The sequence below is a fragment of the Procambarus clarkii genome, chromosome 74 (assembly GCF_040958095.1).
Source record: "Procambarus clarkii isolate CNS0578487 chromosome 74, FALCON_Pclarkii_2.0, whole genome shotgun sequence".
In the NCBI taxonomy this organism is placed as follows: Eukaryota; Metazoa; Arthropoda; class Malacostraca; order Decapoda; family Cambaridae; genus Procambarus; species Procambarus clarkii.
The window spans coordinates 16,446,141-16,471,448 of record NC_091223.1 but is presented as its reverse complement, the minus strand read 5'-3'; the positions used below and the strand labels follow the sequence as shown (position 1 = coordinate 16,471,448).

The 25,308-nt window shown below is 39.2% G+C and overlaps 1 protein-coding gene across 3 annotated transcripts in view; it reads left to right on the top strand.

Annotated features, from left to right (window-relative positions):
• Syx6 (Syntaxin 6) overlaps positions 1-17,895 on the top strand; it is a 73,213-nt gene extending 55,318 nt beyond the window's left edge. The window contains exons 3-8 of one of the 3 annotated variants that reach the window (XM_069313004.1): positions 6,121-6,215; positions 9,064-9,138; positions 9,642-9,773; positions 10,469-10,575; positions 11,874-11,968; positions 13,046-17,895. In XM_069313004.1, the coding sequence (XP_069169105.1) occupies positions 6,121-6,215; positions 9,064-9,138; positions 9,642-9,773; positions 10,469-10,575; positions 11,874-11,968; positions 13,046-13,122 (581 nt within the window). In that variant the 3' untranslated portion in view covers positions 13,123-17,895. The remainder of the gene's footprint in view (positions 1-6,120; positions 6,216-9,063; positions 9,139-9,641; positions 9,774-10,468; positions 10,576-11,873; positions 11,969-13,045) is intronic. The other 2 variants (XM_069313002.1, XM_069313003.1) reach the window with 2 other exon arrangements.
• The last annotated feature ends 7,413 nt before the right edge of the window (positions 17,896-25,308 follow it).

Sequence of the window (25,308 nt, the reverse complement as noted above, 5' to 3'; positions counted from 1 at the left end):
CATATAAATATATATATATATATACATATAAATATATATATAATATATATAAAGAAGTGTGATCGCTCCTGTGGTTATAACAACTCAACCGTGTTATAGCTGGAACGTGGTGTGTGTGTACAGGGTGGCGATGGGTGGAGAGAGGGTGGTTGTGGGGATTGGGAGGGAGGAAAGGAAGTGATGGAAGAGGGAGGGAGTGAGGCAGGGAAGGAGTGACGTTATATATAAACGTTTAAGGTGACTCACCCTTACTCCTAAGTGTGTGTGTGTGCAGGTAGCGTGTCAAACTATACTCCAGCGGCGTGCCATCATGTACATCCCGTACATATATGATTGGACGAGGACGTTCACCATCAAAATATGTACGTGTTCGCACAATCAGACACTTCAAGGAATAGCTCTGCAACTGGGTACGAGATTTCACTTAAACATATCGGGGGAATAAGACGGGTATACCCTGTTAGTGATAGCAGACTTGATATATATACCCTATATGATTGATAATTATATTAGGCATGGTCAAACAGATGTCAAATATTTTTAATGGTAATATCTGGTTGTGTTGTTAATACCTACCTAATTATTGTTTATAAGACGCGTACATCACATACATTTTGATTAGTAAAAACTGTCTCGTTCTGATCCTCTGTTTCTGTTGTTTTCATAAAGGAGCTTCAAGAGCCTAGGATTTGATATTATGAACAGGTTACCCCTAAATTATCCAACAAGAAAAGAAAACGAGAGTCGATGTGATGAAATTGAATTGAAATTGAAATAAGTTTATTGAGGTAAAATACACACAAAGGGATGAGGTAGCTCAAGCTATTCTCACCCCGTTCAGTACATCGTGTTAATACATACATAGACACATCACAAGCAATAAACATATTACCAAACATTCTGAGAGATAAACATATACATTTCCTCCTTTACATAAGTATCGATGTGTTAGTGTTGTAATACTTTGTAATTCCTATATTTTTAATTACGCTAACTCTGCAGAAAATTAGAAATGAGAAAATGGGAAAAATGCCGTTGATTTGACGAAAATAGAAACTGATAAAACAAGAGATTACAAGGTTAGCGAAACATTACAACAAATTAAAAGAAATATAATACTAATGAATCTTGAGAATGAAGTGAATGAGACTCATTAGTGAACAGTGAATGTTTATAGTCCCACCACCAGGATATACACATACACAGCTGTATACCCCCCTACTCGATGTATATACACGGAGTTTAATCCTGGACTGTGTACACGACTAGAGAAAACTTGTTGGTTGGTCAGAAAGCTGTTATGGTGGCCTTAATAACCCTCCAGAGGTTGATAACGCCTCAAGCCCAACACCAAACCCAGCAATACTACATTTAGTGTGTGTGTGTGTACTCACCTAATTGTACTCACCTAATTGTGCTTGCGGGGGTTGAGCTTTGGCTCTTTGGTCCCGCCTCTCAACTGTTAATCAACTGGTGTACAGATTCCTGAGCCTACTGGGCTCTATCATATCTACATTTGAAACTGTGTATGGAGTCAGCCTCCACCACATCACTTCCTAGTGCATTCCATTTATTAACTACTCTGACACTGAAAAAATTCTTTCTAACGTCTCTGTGGCTCATCTGGGTACTAAGTTTCCACCTGTGTCCCCTTGTTCGTGTCCCACCCGTGCTGAAGAGTTTGTCTTTGTCCACCCTGTCAATTCCCCTGAGAATTTTGTAGGTGGTTATCATGTCTCCCCTTACTCTTCTGTTTTCCAGGGATGTGAGGTTCAGCTCCTTTAGCCTTTCCTCGTAGCTCAATCCTCTCAGTTCCGGGACGAGCCTGGTGGCATACCGCTGAATCTTCTCTAACTTTGTCTTGTGCTTAACTAGGTATGGACTCCAGGCTGGAGCTGCATACTCCAGGATTGGTCTTACATAAGTGGTATACAGGGTTCTGAAAGATTCCTTACACTTATTCCTTATGTGTGTGTGTGTGTGTGTGTGTGTGTGTGTGTGTGTGTGGGCCGGCGGGCGGGATACGTTTAACCACATATGGTAAGGTAAATATTTAGGCTACGTCCACATTGGCGGTGTGTGTTCACGTACAGAATGAACGACACTGTATGAATGGCACTACCCACTAGTTTCAACCTTATGGACAAAAAGAAACTAATGTGATACACGTGTTTTTGTGTGTGGTTTGAGGAGGAGTGGTCACCCGCCTGCTTCTAGCTAGCGACGCGGGAAATGCTACTAGCGACGCGGGAAATGCTACTAGCGACGCGGGAAATGCTACTAGCGACGCGGGAAATGCTACTAGCGACGCGGGAAGACGCTGTCACGCCTGGGTTACCCCAGGAAGGAAGCGGGAAGGAGGAGGAGGGAGGGCTTCCGCAGGTGTTGTTACGGCTGGCTCCTCCTGGAGGAGGAAGGCTTCAACAGGTGCTGTTCCCGGTGACGAGTGGGGAGGTGTAGTTGTCAGGGGGTTAAATGAAGAGTGTTGGCGGTGGGGTGTTGGGGGTAAAAGGAAGGGGGAAGGGGGGGCAGAAGCACCGGCAGTAATATTGAATAGCGTGACACGAAGCTGTCTCTGCTGCTACTCCAGGGAGGCGTCTGGCAGCTTCCACCTTCAGGCGTCAATGTCCTTCACGCCCTCGCCCATGTCACGCTCCACCCGCCTTATACGCCTCTGGGTACGGTGCACCATACGCTGCAGGAGTCACTACACCGTAGGATTTACCATACTCCGTAGGATTGACCATGTTCAGTAGGATTCACTACATTGGGTAGGATTTGCAAACTAGATAGGAGTCATCACTGAGTAGTTGTCACCGTACACAATAGGATTCACTGCGCCTAATAGGACCTATCACATTACTTGAGGTTTACAGCGCTGGCTAAGGCTCATTTTACTAAGCGATTCACCATATTGGATAGAGATTACTGTGAATAGGTATTACCAAAGTGGATAGTGTTCATCACAGTGAATGTGGTTTGGTAAAATTAATAGGGTACACCACATGGGATAAGGTTTTCCACAGATAGGGTACACCACAGTTGATAGGGTACACCACAGTTTTTTTCAGGGATATTCCTGCGCGGGCCCTAAGCCTCTGGCGGGCCCAGAGGCTTTGTTGTTAGTGTAGCTTGTTTCTGTTTTACTTGGGCGGAGTATGAGTATTTGACTCGTATGGTCGCTTCAGTAAGATTTTGTCCCACGTGTTTAACAACTTCTGCTCTGTTGAATCTAAGTTGAAATCTTAATGGGTTTGTAACTCTGCACTATTAGATAATGTTCCAGTGGTCTGTCGAAAAACACCACAGTTGATAGGGTACACCACATAGGATAGGGTACACCAAAGTGGATAGGATATACCACAGTGGTTAGGATATACCACAGTGGATAGGATATAACATTGGATAGGATATACCACAGTGGATAGGATATACCACAGTGGATACGATATACCACAGTGGATAGGGTACACCACAGTGGATAAGGTTTTCCTCAAATATGATATTCCACAGTGGGTAGGATACACCACAATGGATAGAAAACATCACAGTGGATATGATACACCACAATGGATAGAAAACATCACAGTGGATAGGATACCTCACAGTGAAATCACATTAGCACTAAATCAAACAATAAGTATGAAAAATACAACAGTTGAAGAAAGGGAAACTGTAATCAGGAATCAACGTAGTCCTGAAATAGACAACAGAAACCAGCATTACGCTCAACGGTGTTCAATTCAAATTTAGTACAAGAGAGAGAGAGAGAGAACTTGACAAGTTTCTGCCTGGGTTACTGTATCAGTCTGGCAGTGTTTAATCAAATGATTAAACACTGCGTGAAGAGCTGTTATATATGGTATATATATATAAAGTGCAGCGAACTGTGGAAGAGTAGGGAGGAAGGAGGGTGGATATTGCGGGTGACGGGGAACGTAGTAATAGTAGTAGTATGAGCGGTAGCCTGGCGTCCGGGAAATCATTCCTGAGGCAGTCTTACTGCGTCAGCCTCCGGTAACGCGTGTGTCTCGTGGTGGACCATGTGAACACGGTAGAGCACATGTGAACACGGTAGACACATCATCATCATCCCTCACGCCTCGCCGCCTTACAAGACAACAAAGGGATCCTTACTTCTAAAATACTAACACCAGCCCGTGTGTGTGTGGAAACAGGCTCTTGGAGAGAGATTGTGGGTGCATTACATCAGGGGCGGAATATGGTAGCGAGGGCAGTAGGGGGAACATTCTCCGCTAATTAATGGAAATCTAATAATTTGCCCATTGAAATATTATCTTTTATTCGGAGAAATAATATAAGTTTTTCAGGGAAATGTCACTTATTCAGGAAAATGTTCACTTGTTCTGGGAAATATTTGCCTGTCTAAGAGAAATATAGACATAATTATTATTGATAATGAATATAGATAAATAATCCTGGAAGGATAACTGGAACCAGACTGGGAGTAACGTTACATTTTCTTACTACCAACGTCAACATACTGTATAAGTCTGTCTTTACGCTTTTAAACGGCAACCGAAGAAAATAAACGTCACTATGGTGAGACTACAACAACATTCACCGACTTACTTTTGCTTTCGTAGGGGGTAGTTTTGTTTTGGGTGTTTACCTGTAGTTGGCTTCGAGAGTGCCACTCTCCCAAGTCCGAGCGGGGGATTAGGCTTCCATCCCCCCCAAGCCTGTCCTGGAAGCAAGGCTTGTTTTGTCATAACTTTATCAGTTTTGTTTGGTTGGAGTGGAATGGTTAAGACACTAATCTGGAATTGCGTCGTGTGGATATTGTAAATATTGTCCCTTATTTATTTGATATTTTTTTCAGTGGTGGGTCATAAAAACTTTAAAATAAACTTGGTACCTGGTTAAGGCAACATTCAGACTGCTCATAATTTAATACCAATAGAAAACCACGTGTGAAATTTCATTGTGACCAAATTGAAACAACCTTTCTCCTGCTCACCTATACTAACTGTACAGGACGCAATTGTCAGGCATCAGCACAGTCTAGAAACATTTTTTTTTCTGCTGAAAACATGTATGTCAATGTTCCCTAGGAGTTCTAAGCTGCCCAGTCCACCAGGACCGTGTTCAATTGTACAGGAAAGGCATTATATTGAACAATGAAAATGCAGGTGCTAAAGAGTGGTGTCGACGCTAGTGATACAACAGCATGATTAAAATGGTGAGAAACACAAGATAAAAGAAAAAGCATTTCCAAAATCAAGTGTGTGATACTGGGTGTGAGGTGCTCGTAAACCAGAGGTGCGAGAGAGTGCATAGTGCTGTGTGGAGTGTATATATTGGTGGCATTGTGAGTGGACAGTAGACCAAGTATGATGGGTCAGGCGGGATGGACAGACATCACCAGAACAGTGTGAGGCTTCTGTCTTCGTGCGTTCCTTCTAGCCTCAGTCTATCCTGGTCCTCTTTGCCTCATTCTACTGCTGGACCTCCTAGCTTCAGTATACTGCGGGCCCTCCTACCCTCACCATCTTTCCCTATCATCATCATGACTTGATGTGCCCTTGAATATTTAATTCCCTCCCTTACAATCATTACGGTTACTGTATGGGTTAAGACTGGTATCATGTAGTTAGTCGAGTGTCTTACGACTATCGCCGAAGCATCATGCTAATAATCTAACACGCTACCTGTATCTTTTATTCCATCTCTTTCTGTCCCTTTTTATCTTATTGATTGAAACCTTTGGTGACGCATCAGTAAACTGGAACCTTTGGGTTTTAGTAAACAGTCGGATGTGGCAGAGAAGTGCTTATTATTCACATTCACTCATGTAAGCACGACATTCTGGCCTCCTCTCCATGTCCAATCCATTTATTATCTACGTGGAATTCCTCCCTGTGACCCCTTCCCCTGGGCCGCTTGCGCCTGTGGTCGACCGTGGGGGCAGGAATCCCTTGCCCAGGATGGACGACCCCCCGTGGGAGTGGGGGTCGTCGGAGCCACCTGACCCCCCTCCCATGCCCCAGCTGGTGTACCAGCTGTTGCTGCAGGTGGAGCTGGAGCTCTCACTGTATGTGGCGGCAGCTGCGCTCCTCTACGCCTTTATGTTAGTCTTCCTTAACTCTGAATGTCCACGTATCGTGGAGAAGAATCCCAGAAAGTTCAAGATTGATGGCGGCGAGTTAGCATCGAGGAGGACCTTCATCGAGCACACCAAGGAGGAAGTCAAGGTAGGTCACCTTCTTATGTTAATTAATAATAATTTTATTAAGAAATACACTGAACATGATAGTGGTTATATCAATAGTTACAGATGCATATTTTATGCTCGCTGTGAGAAGTGGATTCGTATGCTAGTTTTACTCACCTCTTTGTGTATGCAGATATTCATTTTGAAGGAATTATAATGGCTGTGCATTTCTTCATTTGTTCCTTTTCATTAGTGGTTCTCAACTCGTTTCAGTCCACGCAGGTCAATCAAAATATATTCGTGAACCAGCTTTTTTAAACATTACCAAAACTGGAGTCACGGCAGCGCCTGGTTTAGTTCAGTGTTGGGCTTAAGGCCTATCAGCCTCTGGAAAGGTCTCCGTAGAACAGTTGGCTTGGTTCTCGATTGGGAATCCCGGGCGGCACAGAAATGGCTAGGCACGTTTCCTTTCACCTCATGCCTTTGTTCACCTAGCAGTAGATAGGTACCCGGGAGTTAGTCAGCTGTTGGGGGTTTTGAGTTCTGGGAATATCAGTATAGTTCGACTTTGGGGGGAGGGGACGCTATATAAACCTATATTACCAGTATTAAGGATAATACAGTTGATTTATTGACCAACCAGCAAGTATACATATAGTCCTGAACATAGTCTAGGAATAAATTAAACTCGGTGTATATACATCGATAGGCGAGGTCGTAAGCAGCTGCTATACCGGCTGTGAGTTTAGACCCTCACTAGAAACCACCGTTTGAGAACCACTGCCTTAGATAAAAGATTGATTGATAAAGATTAAGCCACAAAAAGGTGGCACGGGCATGAATAGCCCGTAAGTGGCCCTTTGGAGCCATTACCAGTATCATTAGCTGATCCTGGAGATCTGTGGAGGTGCGACTGCACCCTACTGAGACGTCGTGACCTCTGTTAAATAAACCTATAACACGTACTGTTATAGGTTTGATGGGTCATCTGCCTCATTGTCTTCAGGTTACCCATTTTCTTTGTTTCCTGTGACCCTATTTTATCTTCAGCAGTACTACCGCATGGTTCTCAAAACACCACTACCACCTACAGTCGCCGCAACCACTGTACATGCAACACCCTCGGCTAAAATCGCAGCTGCCACTGCATTCTTGCTCAATACAACCGTTGCTATTAACACTAAAACTGCCACCTTGAACACAACAACGCATTCAGACACCTTCATTACCACAATTGCTACTGATTATAATCATCTCGAAACACACATATATAAACTACCACAACCTTCACTACTAAAACGACAACCATCACGATGATAATCCCACCAATCCTACATCCACTCAGTAATTAATACCACAATCATCACTAACCAAATACCAGAACTACAGCAACCCATTGATATATCTCATTGATATTTCTTTATATTTCATTGTATTTCTTAATAAAACAATGTTTTTTCACGTTCTACATTCAGCACCAACATTGTGGTAAGGAAATAATTTATATTTCCTCCTACGTAATATAAAGGAGGCTTTGGGTAATTCTCGGAATTACCCAAGAAATTCTGAGAATTAGTTATAGACCGGTACAGCTCTCAGAAGGATCTAAGATATGTCGGTCCGGGTATACCATTCTCGAAGGTCCGTCTGCAATCAAAACTCCTATTTCCTTTCTATTTTCTCATTTGTATACATTTTGTGAGGGCAGTCCTCATAGTATTCAATCATCTTTGCTGTAACTGCTTCACCTTTTATGATAGCTAAATCAGCATGTACACTCCTCTTGTCTAATGTTTCTGGAGCCTATTCCAGATTCTTTGCATTTCAATACTGTACTTTGTAGGTGTCATCAATATCTAAGGAAGATTCCACATTTGTGCATCCCCAGGCAAAACAGAAACGGTTGGGCAAGTTTCCTTTCACTTAATGCTATTTTCGCATAGTAGTAAAATAGGTATTGAGGAGTTGGGCATCTGTTGTGGGTTGCATCGTGGGGAAGGTCAGTAGTTGGCTATTAGGGTACCTTGATATGCTTTAGTATAGGCTTCCCATCCCAAAGCCTTATCCTGACCCCTTCCAAGAGCTACATAGTCATAATGGCTTGGCACTCTCTCCTGATAGATACCTTCTCTTTCCATCCCCTTTAATGGGAATTGTTAAACGGGGAGTTAACATGAGCAAGGACATAAAAATATATGCAGTATTGTGTATACAGTAGATTATTTTGTACTAGTTGATGCATTGTTTGACTAAAGGTAACCATGTACTTTTCTTAAATAATTATCATCATTTTTTTACTTTATTTCCATTTTTGGGATGTTGGTTGGGAGGCCTAGCACAAATAGAGTAATACAGTATAGAAAAATATTGATGCTACTGAAAAAGACGCCTATATTAAATCACCATATCTTCCACAACACATCCTTCACTGTCACACATCTGCAACTTGCTGGGATTAAATCAAGTTCAACTCGATCACATTATTATGTATGGATATGTGAAATTTTCTAATTGCACAACCTTGTGTTTGATTTTGTTCATTTATCAAAGTAGGGTAATGATAAATGTATTTTGGGCTGTTTTCTTGCAATTTATTATTTTCAACTTTGATGGCATACGGTTGAGCCATTTGATAAACATCACTACTGAGAACATCTCTGGAGCAGGATGGTGGGATCAAACCAGCAGCTTGGGGTCACACCAAGATTTTTTTTTTTGCACATTGTCATTTCATTGTGTATCGGAACTGAGATTTGCCCAATTGTAATAAACAGCACAACTAAGGCCAGCCCTGTTTTAATAAACTTCACAACTGAGGCAGTGTTTAAAACAACAGTTAGTAACATTTCCTAAAACTTTATTTTATCCCCTCTCTCTCTCTCTCTCAGTCTATGAAAGAACGTCTCAACTTGACGAAGAAGGACCGAGACGTGACAGCTAGACAGGTACCAGAACCAGTTGGGGTAAATATTATGCATGATTTCTGCTTTGTATTCTAATTTTGAGCTCCATTCACTGTTTTTGTTGCATTTGTATCCCCACCCATGTTGCATCATAATACAGTACAGTACAGTGCTGTATATTTTTAAATATTTTTCCTTATGATTCTGTTGCCCTTTTCATTTTATTCATTTTGTGTAGAATTTGCATGGATCTCTCACACACAAACACACACATGAGTGAGTTCCATGTGAATGCTGCACATTTCAGTAATGCAGTTATGAATTATGTTAATTTTTTGTTATTACATCTTTTTATAATTATTGTAATATTGTCATAGTCCAAATATGAAACTTACAATAATTACATCAGTTAGCTTATTTTAATTTTGGACACCTCAAACATCAGCAACATTTCCAGTTTCTTTGAATTGCACAATTTTGTTTCTATTAATTACTTTGTTTACCATAGTTCTTATTTTCAATAAGCAAAATTGACTGAGAAACCAACTTTGACTGTGTTGCAGCCAGTGGATGACAACAGCCCCCTCAAGATGCCTCAGGTAGTTACCCACGGAGCCACGCGCTACAGCCGGCTCGTCAATGAGGCTGACAGTCCAAATAGTGAATTTGTTGAAAGAACTCTCGCCCAGCAGCAGGTGAGTTCTGTGATTTTCATGTTTTCAAGTATGGTACAGTTCTGTAATATTAACAGCATGTTTTTTTTTTTTTAACCTGATATTCTCTGGTATTATTGATAGTAAAATAAACTAGATACGTACTGTAGTTCACAAGTCAATATGAAAATTCCATTGAAATCAGGCCTTAATACTGTTATGTATATTTCTTGAATACAATTTGTTCCAGTTATCTAGTACACATCTGTGAATAATTTATAAATGTTTATGTAATATTATTCAAGCATTTAAAATAATGGCAAACAAAAACAAACAAAAATAGAATAGATCCAATTTCAGAACTAATTAACATTTTTAGTGGCTTGGAGTTAGAAATTTCTAGCTTTCTCGATAATGTTTGTGAAAGATTATTAAAAGCCCCTCCCCTTCCTCCACCACAGGTCACATGAAGGCTATTTTCACTCATCTGTTCCCATTTGTTTCTTATAATTAAGTTAGAAGAATATATATACGTGATATTATGCTGGAATGGCTCAAAGATGCTATACATCTCTTCTGAACCACCATTGCAAACCAAGTTAAACTCCCTCCATGGGAAAACACCCATGGAGAAATAGTGGAGAAAACAGAAAAACCTTTTTCTTTTATTGTACAGTATATTCTTTAGTATGTTCTTTACAGCTGATCAGTTTAATAAAAATGCTTGTTTATTGCAGATGATTATGAACCAGCAAGATGGACATCTTGACCAAATTGCATCATCAATGGGAACGCTCAAGAATATGTCCCGTCAGATTGGCCAAGAAGTGGACGAGCAGGCCGTGTAAGTGATCACTTCTTTACTGCTGTTTCATTCCACCACTTCCCTATTTATAACTTTTTCAGAGCAAATAGAAGGCTCTAATGCATTTTTTTTTTTTTTTGGGGGGGGGATGTGGTTGCTTACTAAGAATATTTGGATGCTTACAAAATGGTACAGACAGCATGGGCAAGACCACAAACACCCCATTGTGTTGTGGTTGAAATCTAGCTTTAGTTAAGCTCATTTTGGTGACAATATGATGTATACATATAGAGTATGTAATGCACTCACATTGAAGGGCTTGCGGGGGTTGAGCATTGGCTCTTTGGCTCTCCGCCTCTCAACTGTCAATCAACTGATATACAGATTCATGAGCCTCCTGGGCTCTATCATATCTTCATTTGAAACTGTGTATGGAGTTTGGCTCCACCACATCACTGCCATGTCCTTTCATTTGACAGCTAGCGTATGCAGCGTACAATAAAAAGAAAGAGCGCTGAATGCATTGGTGCAATAACTTTACCAAATGTGACTATTGAAGTAGAGGTGGGACAGTCATGTGCATGCATTACCCATAGTAAGCCAATTTTGGATACTTTGCCAAGATTCCCGGCAGTACATCATATTGAATGAAGTACTGGCACATTTCTTGGACTCCATCAATGGTGTTACAGTATCTTTGAATTTTGCAATTTGTTCACACACATGAAATGGCAGGATATGTATCCAGGGCCAGGCTTAATTAAACATTTATGTGAGCACTTGGGTAACCAGTACATCTTTCATCGGTCATGAGGGCTTTGTTTGCTCTTATTAAAAAAAAAATCATGAGCTACAAGATTGTCCATAATAATAATACAGTAATAATGCTGGGTCAAGAATAACCTTACAATGTTTCAAAGCTTGTAAATTGTTTAATGAATGTAGACTAAGCCGCCATGTTTGAGGAAAGGTGAACAGATTTTCTAAGTGGACACATAAATGCTGGATGAACCCCTAGCCCTGGGCTGCTTAAAACAAATTCTCTGCAGGCAATGAGTCACAATAACGTGGCTGAAGAATGTTGACCAGACCACACACTAGGTGAAGGGACGACCACGTTTCAGTTCGTCCTGGACCATTCTCAAGTCGACTTAAGAATGGTTCAGGACGGACCGAAACGTCGTTGCCCCTTCACCTTCTAGTGTGTGGTCTGGTCAACACAAATTCTCTGGTATGAGCACCTAAATTCTGATGCCCAGAAAAAAACAGAGAAAGAAACAAAGGAAAATAAACTTGTGTACACAGGATAATTTTTACATGTTTCCTCATTGTTGCAGAATGCTCGATGATTTTGGCCATGAGATGGAGACCACGCAGAGCAAAATGGAGAATACACTTAGTAAAATGGCCAAAGTCATGCACTTGTCAAATGGTTGGTATTTATATGTACTGTATATAAATATTTTTATTGTATTTCTGTATTTTTATTAATTGAAAAAATATAAATAAGGATGATTGAAAAGGGTGTATGTGATAGATGTAATGTTGAAGTAAATATAGAAGTAACTTAGCTTTGCAACTGAGCAGGAAGATAAGTATACTTGGAAGAAATTAATGATTCACTTAACAATCACTACAGATGCACAATTAAATCATATGACCATGATGTGTCGGAGAAAATATGGACGTCGTACAATGGGAGCAAACCTTCATCCTCAAGATGCTGGCCTGAACCTGCATCTTGAGGATTTTTATGCCTTCAATGTTTGTTCAATTATTACAGATCTTTACATGCTTTTTAGCATGACTTATCTTCCTGCTCGGGTCATTCAGAGCAGACCAGTGTGCAGTTAAGGGCTTACAGAGATACTTTTAGGTTTTCTGACACTGTTAGAGATGGGATAATTTAATTGGTAAGGAATTACATCATATGGGTTGTGTATGATCTAGCTCTTTGTGCTTCATTTACTGGCTGTTGGAGTCCTGGAGCATTTTAATCTCTTGAAGCTTTTAAGTTTTCAAGCACTATGCAGTGCTTGAAAACTTTCCTATCTATCTATCTACTATCAGAAAACTATCACTTTCCTTGATCACCAGTATACAATATATCCATTATATTTCCTCTTTTAAACTGTGAATGGAGTTGACATCCTCCAGTTTTTCTTTCAGCTCATTTCACTGAGTGACAATCAACACTTCACACAAGTACAGCATTTTTGTACATTTCTTACCCATTGCTGACTGACACAGTTTGATCAGTGATAATTGACGTAAATTGTGGTTTTGCCTGCCACAATAAATAAAATGGTAATGTAGTCAATAGTTAATTTAGCTAAAGTAGCTTGATAGTAGTAGTTGACATGTACATTAGGGCCTGGGGAAGCCAATATTCAAGATTGTAGAAAACAAATGGGGCAGATAACCGAATTTATTGAAAGTAGCACTGCATGAATGTAGGGGACTTAATTCTTTAGTTATCTATCCTTCATAAAAAAAATTCTACTTTCAGATCGACGTCAATGGGCTGCAATTGGTGCACTTTCAGGAGTCTTAGCTGTAGTATTAATTCTTTTCTTTGTACTTTGAACTTAATAATGTATAAAGATACTGTATACAGATATAATATGGAAACAATAGATTATGGTTTATATAAAACTAACACAAGTATTTTAGGCATTTATTTAAATGCTGTCGAACCCTAATTATTTGCACAGGTTTGGAAAGTCTTTTATGATCAAAGCTGTCAAATGAAAGCAAAGACAATAATCTATATAAATTGTAAATACAGTAATTCTTTAATATTAACGTCTAGAAAATAAACACTGATTGGAATCATGAAATATTATGAATATGGGATGTAATTTAATGAACGGACTCTACAAACTACTGTATATTGATACATTTTGACGATGATGGTGAAACAAATGACAGCAGTTGGCTTGAAAATTTACATGTTAGTTTTGCCAGCATAAATTTTATGAATCCTGTCCATTTTATTAAAGGAATAATGCTGTATATCAATATATAAATCAGAGTTTATTTTCATGATAATATTCAAATAGTTGCATAAGCTAAACAAAATTATCATTAAATTAGGTTTCAATTATTTGTAAAGAAGTTGAAACAAATTTCATATGACTAAGTGGATTATACATATCTATATACACTGTATATATATATAATCTGCTGGGATTTGTCTCTCTTTGCTCGATGATTTTAGCAGATGGATGTTAAAATGTATTATTTATTATTCTATTATTTGTATTATTTCCAAACATTCAAACAAGCTATATTATACAAGTTGACTTATGAGATAAATGTAATTTGGGTGTGTGCCATTGAATATTTGTGGTCATTAAACAAATATGATAAAAAGAGTATAACCATTGTATGCAAAGAATGAGGGTTCTGCTGTAGAAACCATTTTTGTTAAGAAATATCATTATAAGCTTTATAGTCTCTAGCCAGAGAAAACATACTTATTTTATAATGGAAAGTTTTGAATGGTTTATTTGGATGTACTGTACTGGTTTGTACAGTGTAACTTCAGTGCAGTATGTGGTAATTTATTAGGTGATAGATTTTTTAATGTGTTTTAGATACGATAGAACCTAGGGCCACGTTGTGCATCGTTAATTGTAACAGTGACACACACATTACACTGAATTAGTGACCTTGTTATTGTCCTTTTTAATTAGATCTTGCATTGACTTCCTCTTGTCTTTTGCTTGGCTACATATTTATAAAACTTATAACAGCTTTCTTCATAACTAAATGAAATGTGACGTACATTTTATTTATTGGATTCTTTAGTTTGCGGCTGCTACTTCAGTGACTAAAATGTAACCATAATATTTTTAATTTATATTTTTTTAAGAATTGCCTATAAACTGTACATATCTTGTCATTTCTAATTCTTATCCCCACATTCTTTACAAATATTACAATGAAATAGTGCTATGTGCTGTGATTATACATTACAAGAAATATGGTAACAGTGCTGACTTATTGTTTATGTCTGTCCTGTAACAGGTCACATTCTATTTACATGATTTACCGTGTAAAATGATCAAATAATCCATATTAAAATGGTACAGGTATTTGAAGTTCCGAGTTGTCATAAAGAGGAAGATTTACACTTTGCCTGCTCAACAAGCAGGAATATTCAAATTCCCCCTTAACTTCACATGTGTATTGAATATCAGATAGTTGCGTTGTGGGATTAATTGAAATGCGGTAGAATTAATTCTACATGAAATTAATTTCTATGTTTTAAGATTTAGTCAAACCCCTCTTCAAATCCCTCTTTTTAAGATTCTGTCAAATAAACCCCTCTTCTAAGATTACATCAAATAATCCCCTTTCCTAAGCATCCAATGCTTCCCAAACTTATTAATCCTCATCGAAGGATAATTTCCATGTTTTTAAGATTTATTATATGTAGAGGGATAAGTTTATTGAAGATTGTGAGCTAAATTATTAGTTTATTTGATTAAAAACTAAAATCTCAGTTCTAGCTCCTGTTATTCTGAATTTCTACCAGATTTCAACTTCCCCCATTTGCATTTATACATTATTGTTCAGTATCTTTATCTGAAGCAATAGATTTTTGCACATTTAACAATGCAATTTTTTTTTTATATTCACAAAAAGTGACTTCAGCTAGTTTATTCATCTGTTTTAAGGTTCAGATGTATTGGTATTCAGATCATACATTAAAAGCTATGCTTAACTATACTGATGACATGTATTTTGATCTTTACACTTGATCTGTTAGGGAGACAATGATGAAGCATGTATGTAATGACAGCACAATTAGAGCAATATGAGAGAGATGCTATAGCCAGTGTCTGGAGGAAGTTTAGGGCTCTGAAACAGTGTTGTGTTATAGAAGTGGCATATTGGATGTAAACACACACACAGTAGTTTAAGTGTGTGTGTGTGTGTGTGTGTGTCGTGTTTTATATGTGGTGAATTATTTGTGTGTTGTCATAATGCAGACCATGATATATTCTGTTTTTATGAGTTTTCGCTGCTTTCCTTTTTGTTTATATTATACAGTATATTATTGTATGTTAACATTAATCCACAGTACATCCTTTTTTATATACTGTGCACTTCTGTTGCAATTACGTGTATTATAGGTTCTGCTGTGCATAACTGGAGACTTTAGATTTACTAGATATTTTGTATGGATGATGAATGAGGTTACCATATAAAACAAAATAAAAATGAAGGGAATCATGCAATTAAATGATGGCTGTAGTGCAATAATGTTACTGAATAGTCGTCTCGTTGGACGAGAGAACAGCCATAGACAATTTGCTTGTATATACATCTTTGGGTTACAGTACAGCTCATCATATACCTTTTAAACTCTCATTTTATTTATACAAGTTAAAGAGGGCAATGTGTTTCAAGTAAAACTTGTCTTGTGCTTCTTTGGGTGACTTACCTTTAAATAATAATTCCAATCTGGAAGTTTAAGAAATATGCATAAATGTTTATTTTATGTATTTATTTTTTTCCTGCATTATTGAATGCTAAATGGTTCTAATGTCAGTTCAAGTTTTTGACAATTAAGCTTAATTTGTATAAATTTGTGTTATATGTAAGCTATATATTGTTCACATTGTTTATGGTGCCAATCTCAGATGAGTTAAGATTGTAATTTATCATTATCAACAGTTATCAATATTCCAAAGTATTATGTTTATGGTGTAAAGTAATTTTGCCAACATGGCAGCTAATTATTTACAAAATTCTCTAGAACTTTTCACATATTAGCATCAAAATGCAGTTTAATATACAGTATATATTTTTTTTTTTTTTTTTACAAATATTGTATTTCTGAAAAAGAAATACTATTAGTAAAGTTGCTTTTAGGTTCAGCTTTTGTAGCTTTTCTTTAACACAGTTTACTTTTTGCTAGAAGCAAAGTAATCCAGGATTAACTTGATATACTGAAAGCTAATGTATTTGAACAAAGAAATGTACGTCACGGCTTACTTGACACCCAGGTGTGTATTCAGGCTTGTGAATTATGACTACCATATGCAACTCTTAGGAAATAGTGACCCCTAGGTAATGATCGCCTCAGAATACAGTGTGTGATAATCCTGCCATAAGTTTTATTCCCATAATGGTAAAAAAGTGCATATGAACAAGGAATATTTTCATAATATACACCAATACTGAGCTTTTTATTTTGGTTAGGTCAGTGAAATTATGCTAACGATGTCCATTTATGCTGAACATTGACCTTTGCTGTAGAATCAGTTCTGTGAAGTAATGTTTAGCAAGACTAGGGGCCAGTTTCACGAAGCAGTTACGCAAGTACTTACGAACGTTTACATCTTTCCTCAATCTTTAACGGCTTTGGTTACATTTATTAAACAGTTTACAAGCATGAAAACTTCCCAATCAACTGTTGTTGTTATAAACAGCCTCCTGGTGCTTCGGAGCTCATTAACTGTTTAATCTTTGTAAACTAAGCCGCCAAAGATTGAGAAAAGATGTACAGGTTTGCAAGTGCTTGCATAACTGCTTCTTGAATCTGGCCCCTGATCTTTTTCCAAAACTGAGCTTGCAAATGAAGTGTATTGATGAACCATGGTATTATCACAGCTACCTTACCTTATGCTGGTTCTGGGGATCAGTGTTTCCGCAGCCTAGTCTTTGACAGACAATCCCAACCCAGCAGGGGAAATGTGCTCAAGTAACGTTAAAGCAACGGGGTGAGGTACAGGAGACCAAACACATGTACCTTGGTTTTGGTGTAGGTTATTACTTCACTCTGCATAGAAATAATAATTAAATGCATCTGTATATTAACATTTTCTGTAATTTTTGTTCTATAATTTATCTTCAGTCTTAGGTGCAATTAAGGGTAACTTGAGGTATTCCAAAAGTGTGTGGTAACTATGGGTGCTTGCAAGTTCTTCCCAAATTGTAAACATGTGTAATTCCAGAATTGGTTCTCCATAACTTTATGGTAAATTAATAATAAATGTAAATGAATTATAGAACTAATGTGATGCATTTTTATCTATATTACTACAGTTTAAAATTTGTAGACAAATCTTTGTATTGTATTTATTTTGGCATTCAGTCCAAAATTAATTTGTCATCTCTAATCTGATCATATATCAATCACTACTTTGGAATTTACTCCTATGTTGCCATGCTATCTAAAGCATTTTTGAGATTGGTATAAAATATTCAAATGCCATTTAGGGAAATTGTGGAAAAACCTTAAATTTGAACAATGGTAATTTGCCATTATGTGTCAAGTTATGCAGGTCTCTTATGAAGACTGGTTATTGTACACCGTAAATAAAGTACATTCAAACATGGTTACTTTATATGCATATCACTATCCATGACAGGATTAGGTAGCTTGTAGAATTGCACGAGTTGGATATAACGTGTTACATCCACGTACTTGCCCCTCTCTAAGGTATCTCCTTGAAGTGGCGAGTGGGCATTTGATTGGTGTTTTTGCTTCGTCGAGGGTTGCTTGTACTTCCCTCTCCAGCCTGCTGAGACAACGGGAAACATAGTCCCACAATCTTAAGACACTTGTTTGGGTGTCTGGGCTGGAGTGTGAGAGGAAAGTGGGGAATCTGGACCAATGTGGATAAATGCATTTTGCCATTGTTTAGATCAGTGGTCTTGTTTACAAGTGGGAGTACCACTAGGGGCTAGATACAGGCACATGTACTGTTTTCAGAGGGGTCAAGCCCAGGAGCTAATGAATAACTAATTTTTTCAAGATGAAAAAACCCAGGTCTTCAGAAAATGGGCGGGGGAGGGGGACGCAACAAGGGGCAGGGGGAGGTAGGGGGGACTGGTCAAGTCGTATACTGCAATTTTGGATACCGGACTAGAAACAACTTCGTTCACTGAGAAGTTTGTACATACAAACCATTCCGTTCGTATATGCGCTGGTTTGTGTTCGCTGTTGTTCTCGTCTGAATAAATACATGGCACTTGTTCATATAATTAGCGCTTCCATTATTAGAATAACAAGGTGCAAACCATACCCCCTTACAGTTGAAATCTATTTATTTATATACAAGAAGGTACAATGGGTTGCGAGAGTACATAACATATATTAAGAGGTACATTGTAGCAAGATTTGAGATTAAAGGATTTAAGACTAACACGTTTAGAAACAAGGCGCCCCCGAAGGAGGCTATTATTTGTTATGCACCCCATACTCAACCAGTAAGTAGTGGAGCAAAACATAGATTACATGGTCATAAAGTCTTAATCAGACCAATTCAATTCAATTTCTTTCTTTATTATGCACCCCATACCCATCCCGTGGGCGGTGGTGTAAAGGATTACAGAGGCACATAATCGGTTCAGGAACTGAACCCTCTAGTTCATTTAGCTATGCAAATAACAATTTGTGACGCTAGTTACAAAATTATTAATATTATATATACATGTACACACTCTCATACATACATGTACATATATATATACGTATACATATATACATACATATACATATCTAATCACCTACACAAATACACACATCAATAATCTTTGTGTCACAAGTGATCAACAAGAGGCTCACAACAGTCACTATACAAGGAACTTTACATCTATGGTGAGTCACACAGTTACTAGTCTTGCTGCACACCCACCCAACTGGGCGGCAGCTTTACAGTCATGTGCTCCACACCCACCCAACTGGGCGGCAGCTTTACAGTCATGTGCATGCATTACCTACAGTAAGCAAATTTTGGATACTTCACTAAGATTTCAAGCAGCACATCATTATGAATGAAGTACTTACACATTTCTTGAACACTATTGATGGTGTTATCTCTAAATTCCGCGATTTTTTCACATTCCATTATATAATGACGCAAAGTACACGAATAGTTCTGCTGACAGAGTTTACATTTAGTCAAATCTACATCAGCAGATGTTACAAACTCCCAGAGGTACTTGTAGCCGAGCCTAAGCCTAGCAGTGGTAACATCTAGAAGTCTGCTAACATTATTGGATGACCCATAGACGTGCGGTTCTTCCTGCATAATAGAATGATGATAGATGGAGTAACTGGTGTGAATTTCACTTTGCCTCAAGTCTCCGAAATTTAGTTGATGTTCCTGGGATATTGCTGCCCTCAGGCTGCTCAAAGGCAGTCCAAGTTTGTAATCAATTCCCTCTTTATGAGCAAAAGTCTTGGGCAACTCATCAGTTCTCAGTGGCTATTTTTACATTATCATTTACAACTAACTTAAGTTAAATAACAACCAGTAAACAGACTGCTGTTTTTTAATTCTAGTTCAGGCACTTCCTGGGATAAAACGCGAACATTCCTTGAGGAACTGTGAGGTGCTTATCTGTTTTTCCTCGTAACGGTCCCAAAGCTTCCACAAATGTTCCTGTTTCTCTTTATTGCCCTTGTGGCGACTGGACTTTAGCTTTTGATCAGAAACCAGTTGGTATTGCAAGGTTACCAGGGACGCCTCACGGTATAGTAAGGGGATTAAAAAATATAAAGCCAAGTTGTCCCTCACTGCCCTTTGATTCAGACGCTGATGCCATCGTTCTACGTCATTGTTGGGCCTCACCAGTCGTCTAAATGCACACCAGTTCCCCAATTCCCACACACTGTTGCACAGCCACGTATTTTTTTATGTAATGAGTTAATTGTGTCGTTAAGGGTGGACTGCTAGCCGACTTTTCTAATTCAGCAAACACCTTACAATTATGTAGCACATACGTACCACATAAGTACGTGTGTGTTGCACATGTACACACACACACACACACACACCTTGTCAAGCACAAGACGAAGCTTGAAAAAGTTTGGTGGTATGCCAATAGGCTAGTCCCAGGACTAAGAGGCATGAGTTACGAGGACAGGCTGCGAGAAATGCACCTCATGACACTGGAAGACAGAAGAGTAAGGGGAGACATGATCACTACCTACAAAATTCTCAGAGCAATTGATAGGGTACATAAAGATAAACTGTTTAACACGAGTGGTAGGCGAACAAGGGGACACAGGTGGAAACTTAGTACCCAAATGAGCCACTGGGATGTTAGAAAGAACTTTTTCAGTGTCAGAGTAGTTAATAGATGGAATGCATTAGGCAGTGATGGAGGCTGACTCCATACACAGTTTCAAATGCAGATATGATAGAGCCCAGTAGGCTCAGGAATCTGTACATCAGTTGATTGCCAGTTGAGAGGTGGGACCAAAGAACCAGAGCTCAACCCCCGCAACCACAACTAGGTGAGTATACACACAAACACACACACGTGCATACACACGTACACACGTACACACACACACACACACACACACACACACACACACACACACACACACACACACACACACACACACACACACATACATACAAACATACACACACTAATGCCTCTATTCACCTTGCAGTAAATAGGAACCTGAAAGTCAGAAAGCTGCTAAAGGCTGCATCTTGGGGATGTGTGTGTGTGTGTGTTAGATAAAAATATATGTTGTTTAGATATGATGGAGAAAAAGAGGCCGAGAGTCGGTACATTAGACAACCGACGCTTAGAAAGGCAGGGTCCAAGAGCTAACAGCTAAATCTTGGAAATAATAAATTAAAATGTTTAATACACACACATACATGTTTCACATGAATTTGGCTGAGGGCACACTGAGGGCTGATGGCCCCGTCGACGGGGCAGGAAGTCGGCGGTTGATCAAAGGCCTCCCCCATCCTCCACATACCTGAGGATTTTTCCGGCTTAATTTTAAACGGAAGTAATGTCTTGGCATTTACGGTTTCAGCGGGTGGGTGGGTCCGAGGGTTTATTACACTATGAGTGAAAACAATCGCCTATTCTCTATTTTATATTGCCGCTTGTGTGCGTTGCACAAGGGGATTAATATCTGGATTAATATCTTTGAATATTTCCAGTATTTTTTAAGGTATCGCTTAAATACCGAAGATACTGTTATTGGACACCGCTTAATTGACAATGTCTCAACAACGCAGGCTGAAGATGTGCGTGGCTCCTGCTATTTCAATGATGCTCATTTGCTTTTCAATGATGCACCTTAGTTGCCCCCTCTCTAACTTACCGTTCTAAATACCCCTTCTCCATCTCTCGCAAACATTCCCCTTCATACATCTCCCCCCTTTCCTCCTGTCCCCCTGTCCATCTTTGTCCCCCTGTCCCTCACTTTGTCCCCTTGCCCACATTTTCTGTCCTCTGTCCCCGATCCCTTTCCCCCTATCCCCCCTTTTCCATCTCTCTGTCCCTCTCTATCCCATTGTCCCTCTCTCTGTCCCCCTGTTCCTCTCTGTCCTCCTGTTCCTCTCTCTGTCTCCCTGTCACTCTCTGTCCCCCTGTTCCTCTATGTCCCCCTGTCCATCTCTGTCCCCCTGTACCGGTCCTTCTCTCTGTCCCCTGTACCTCTCTGTCCCTCTGCCCACTCTTTCTGTCCGCTGTCCTTTATCTGTCCCCCTCCCTTTCCTCCAGTCCCCCTATCCATCTCTGTCCCCTTGTCCCTGTCCCTATCTCTGCCCCATGTCACTCTTTCTGTCCCCCTGACCGCCCTTTCTGTCCCTCTGCCCCTGTCCTTCTCTGTCTGTCCCTGTCCCTCCCTCTGTCCCCCTGCCCACTCTTTCTATCCCCTGTCTCTCCTCTGTCCCCCTGCCCACTCTTTCTATCCCCTGTCTCTCCTCTGTCCCCCTGCCCACTCTTTCTATCCCCTGTCTCTCCTCTGTCCCCTCTATCTTGGTCTCCTGCCCCCTCTCCTCCCTCTGTCCCCCGGTCCCCCTCTCTGACCCTGTCCCTCTGTCTCTGTCCCTGTCCCCCTCTCTGTCCCTGTCTCCCTCCCTGTCCCACTGCCCCCCTCTTCCCCCGTCCCTCCTCTGGCCCTGTCCGTCTGTCCCTGTCCCTGTCCCTCTGTCTCTGCCTCTCCTCGTTTCTGCCATTCTCTGGCAGAAACTCGAATTTAAGTTTCGAGTCCCGCCCGGTCGAGAGAGATGGGGCGACTTTCGCCCCATCTATTGGAGATTCTGTCTACTAAAAACCCAAAGCTACTCAAACCTTCCTAGCATTACGTAAGCAATGAAGTAATATGGTATATTTACTCACTATAATGTGGATGCTGGATGCAGAAAATGAGAAAACATAATTTTACTCTGAAAAATATAATTTCATAACAAAATAAGATGTAAATATGTAATATCAAAGGAAGTCGATGGTCCAAGCAACAATATCGTGGAGCGACTTATCCAAGATATATTGCTCTCTGGAAAGTGTTTGCTGGCATATCAACCTTCTGTACACAGTGATCCAGTCGTCGAACTTCTCTGCTCAAATTATCGCAAATTTAATTTATGATGTTAACAAGTAGAATGCGTATTTTTAATCAAATCTAACATAACTAGCCAGAAAACGTTAAAGATTATTTAAAAATACATGGTTGGAAGTTAAATCAACTCCATAGAACAATATTTTTGTTATAGATACTAATCGTTATTTGTTGGTATGCGTTCGCTACTTAAACTATCATGTACTGTATTTACAATACAATACAATACAATTTTATTTAGGTAAGGTACATACATACAATAAATATTTACAAGGATTGTTTGACTTATAGGTAGAGCTAGTACATACAATGCCTAAAGCCACTATTACGCAAAGCGTTTCGGGCATGATAAACTTAAATGACAAGCTTAATACTAATTGAGCATAATGAGTAGAATGAAAACAAGAAATGAAAACATAGATGAAAAAGCAGCACAAATACAATTATGTCAACAAACAGCGCTCTTTAAAGAAAAAAACAGACATTGGTTGACAATAGAAGGGTAAGGTAGGTTACAGGGAATTTATTAGGTATAGCTTCGCTTTTAACTTAAACTGGTTGAGAGAGGTACAGTCTTTAACATGGTTGGGAAGGTCATTCCACATTCTGGGCCCCTTGATTTGTAGAGCATTTCTAGTTTGATTAAGTCGTACTCTAGGAATATCAAAACTGTATTTATTTCTGGTGTGATGCTCATGGGTTCTGATACAACCTTCTATGAAGCTTTTGAGATCAGGATTGGCATTATAGTTTAGCGTTTTATATATGTATAATACACATGAGAGAATGTGTAGTGACTTAATGTCTAACATATTCAGAGATTTTATGTAGGGGTACCGAGTGATGTCTGGGGCCAGAATTGGATATTGTCCTAATAGCAGCTTTGTGTTGAGTAATTAGAGGACGTAAGTGATTTTGGGTAGTAGAACCCCAAGCACAAATACCATAGTTGAGATATGGATAGATAAGGGAGTAATAGAGAGTCACCAGGGCAGGGCGTGGTACATAATATCTGATCTTAGAAAGAATGCCCACAGTTTTTGAAACTTGTTTTGATATGTTTAGAATGTGTCCCTGGAAATTAAGCTTGTGGTCAATGAGAATGCTAAGGAATTTGCCATCTAATTTGTTACAAATTTATGTAAAATCTCCGTTTCTTCGGACATGGAACACGGAACCTTACACGCTCTCTGATTTACTGTTTAATAGAGATTCACAAATAAGCTTATGATTGTATACGTTATCAAAAAGGCAGTGACAAAGTCAATTTTGCATTTTAATCACAGAGATTAGATCTTAGTGAGATAGGAAAGATATTCATATTTTAAAGAAGGATTTTTGAACCATCGCTCTCCCTATCGATAGAAACTAACTTTTTTTTTGTTATTATTAACAAGCTTAGGTATACACAGTAATGTGCTGCTACCCTATTCTATATGAAAGATTACACAGTGTATATCAAAAACTAGCTATAAGTTCATTAAATATTCCCATCTCACAGGATGGTTAGTTATACATGGAATCAGGGGATAAAATACCAGCCTCAATAAAAAAAAAATAGACTGTGACTAACAAGAACACCACTTACGGGCTATTCATGCCCGTGCTACCTTTTGGGTGGCTTAATCCTCATCAATCAATCACAAGAAACAAGGGATACATCTCCCGTCACGCAGGGTCCAGTCGCACCTCCGCAGATCTCCAGTATCATCTATTGATACTGTTAATGGTTCAAGAGGACTACCACTTACGGGCCTACCTCAAGGTAACAATCAGGTGAGAACATAAAATATAAGGCTGATCTATTAGCCTCCCGTTAGCAAAATCCGGGTACAGCATAAGAATATCTTCCAATATTCCTAAGTGTATGAAGTAATTACAGAGTTCAAAGTACCTTATACCATTTGGTCTGAAGTCACTTATAACAGGGCAATCACAGATATAGTGTTGGTGAGTATGTCCCAGCTCTTGTTCACATAGTTTACAATTGGAATATTCACCATTGGGGGCTATTCATTACCTGCAGCCACCTGCGATACATACCGATATCCTAGCCTAATTCTGGCAATTACAATGTCACACTGTCATTGTGCCACTAGTGGAAGTTTTATGCTGTCCGTTCATATAATTCTCAATTCTAAACATGTTTACTTAGTTTAGTTCATTAATTATGCACCCCCATATATCATCTTGTGGGCGGTAGTGGAAAAGGTTACAGAGGCACATAAACATGTCATAGCTCTTTATACTCTTGCTTTCTGGCTTTTGTGTGTCAGTGACTGCTCTTCTGTCTTCCCTAATTTCCTAAAATATTGCGGCTTTGACAGAAGAGATTGGAATGCCCATATCCCACTCAACTTCAGGCTTATCACATTCAGTTTTAGCTGCCTTGTTTGTGTCATCATGCTGGACAACACCTATATGAG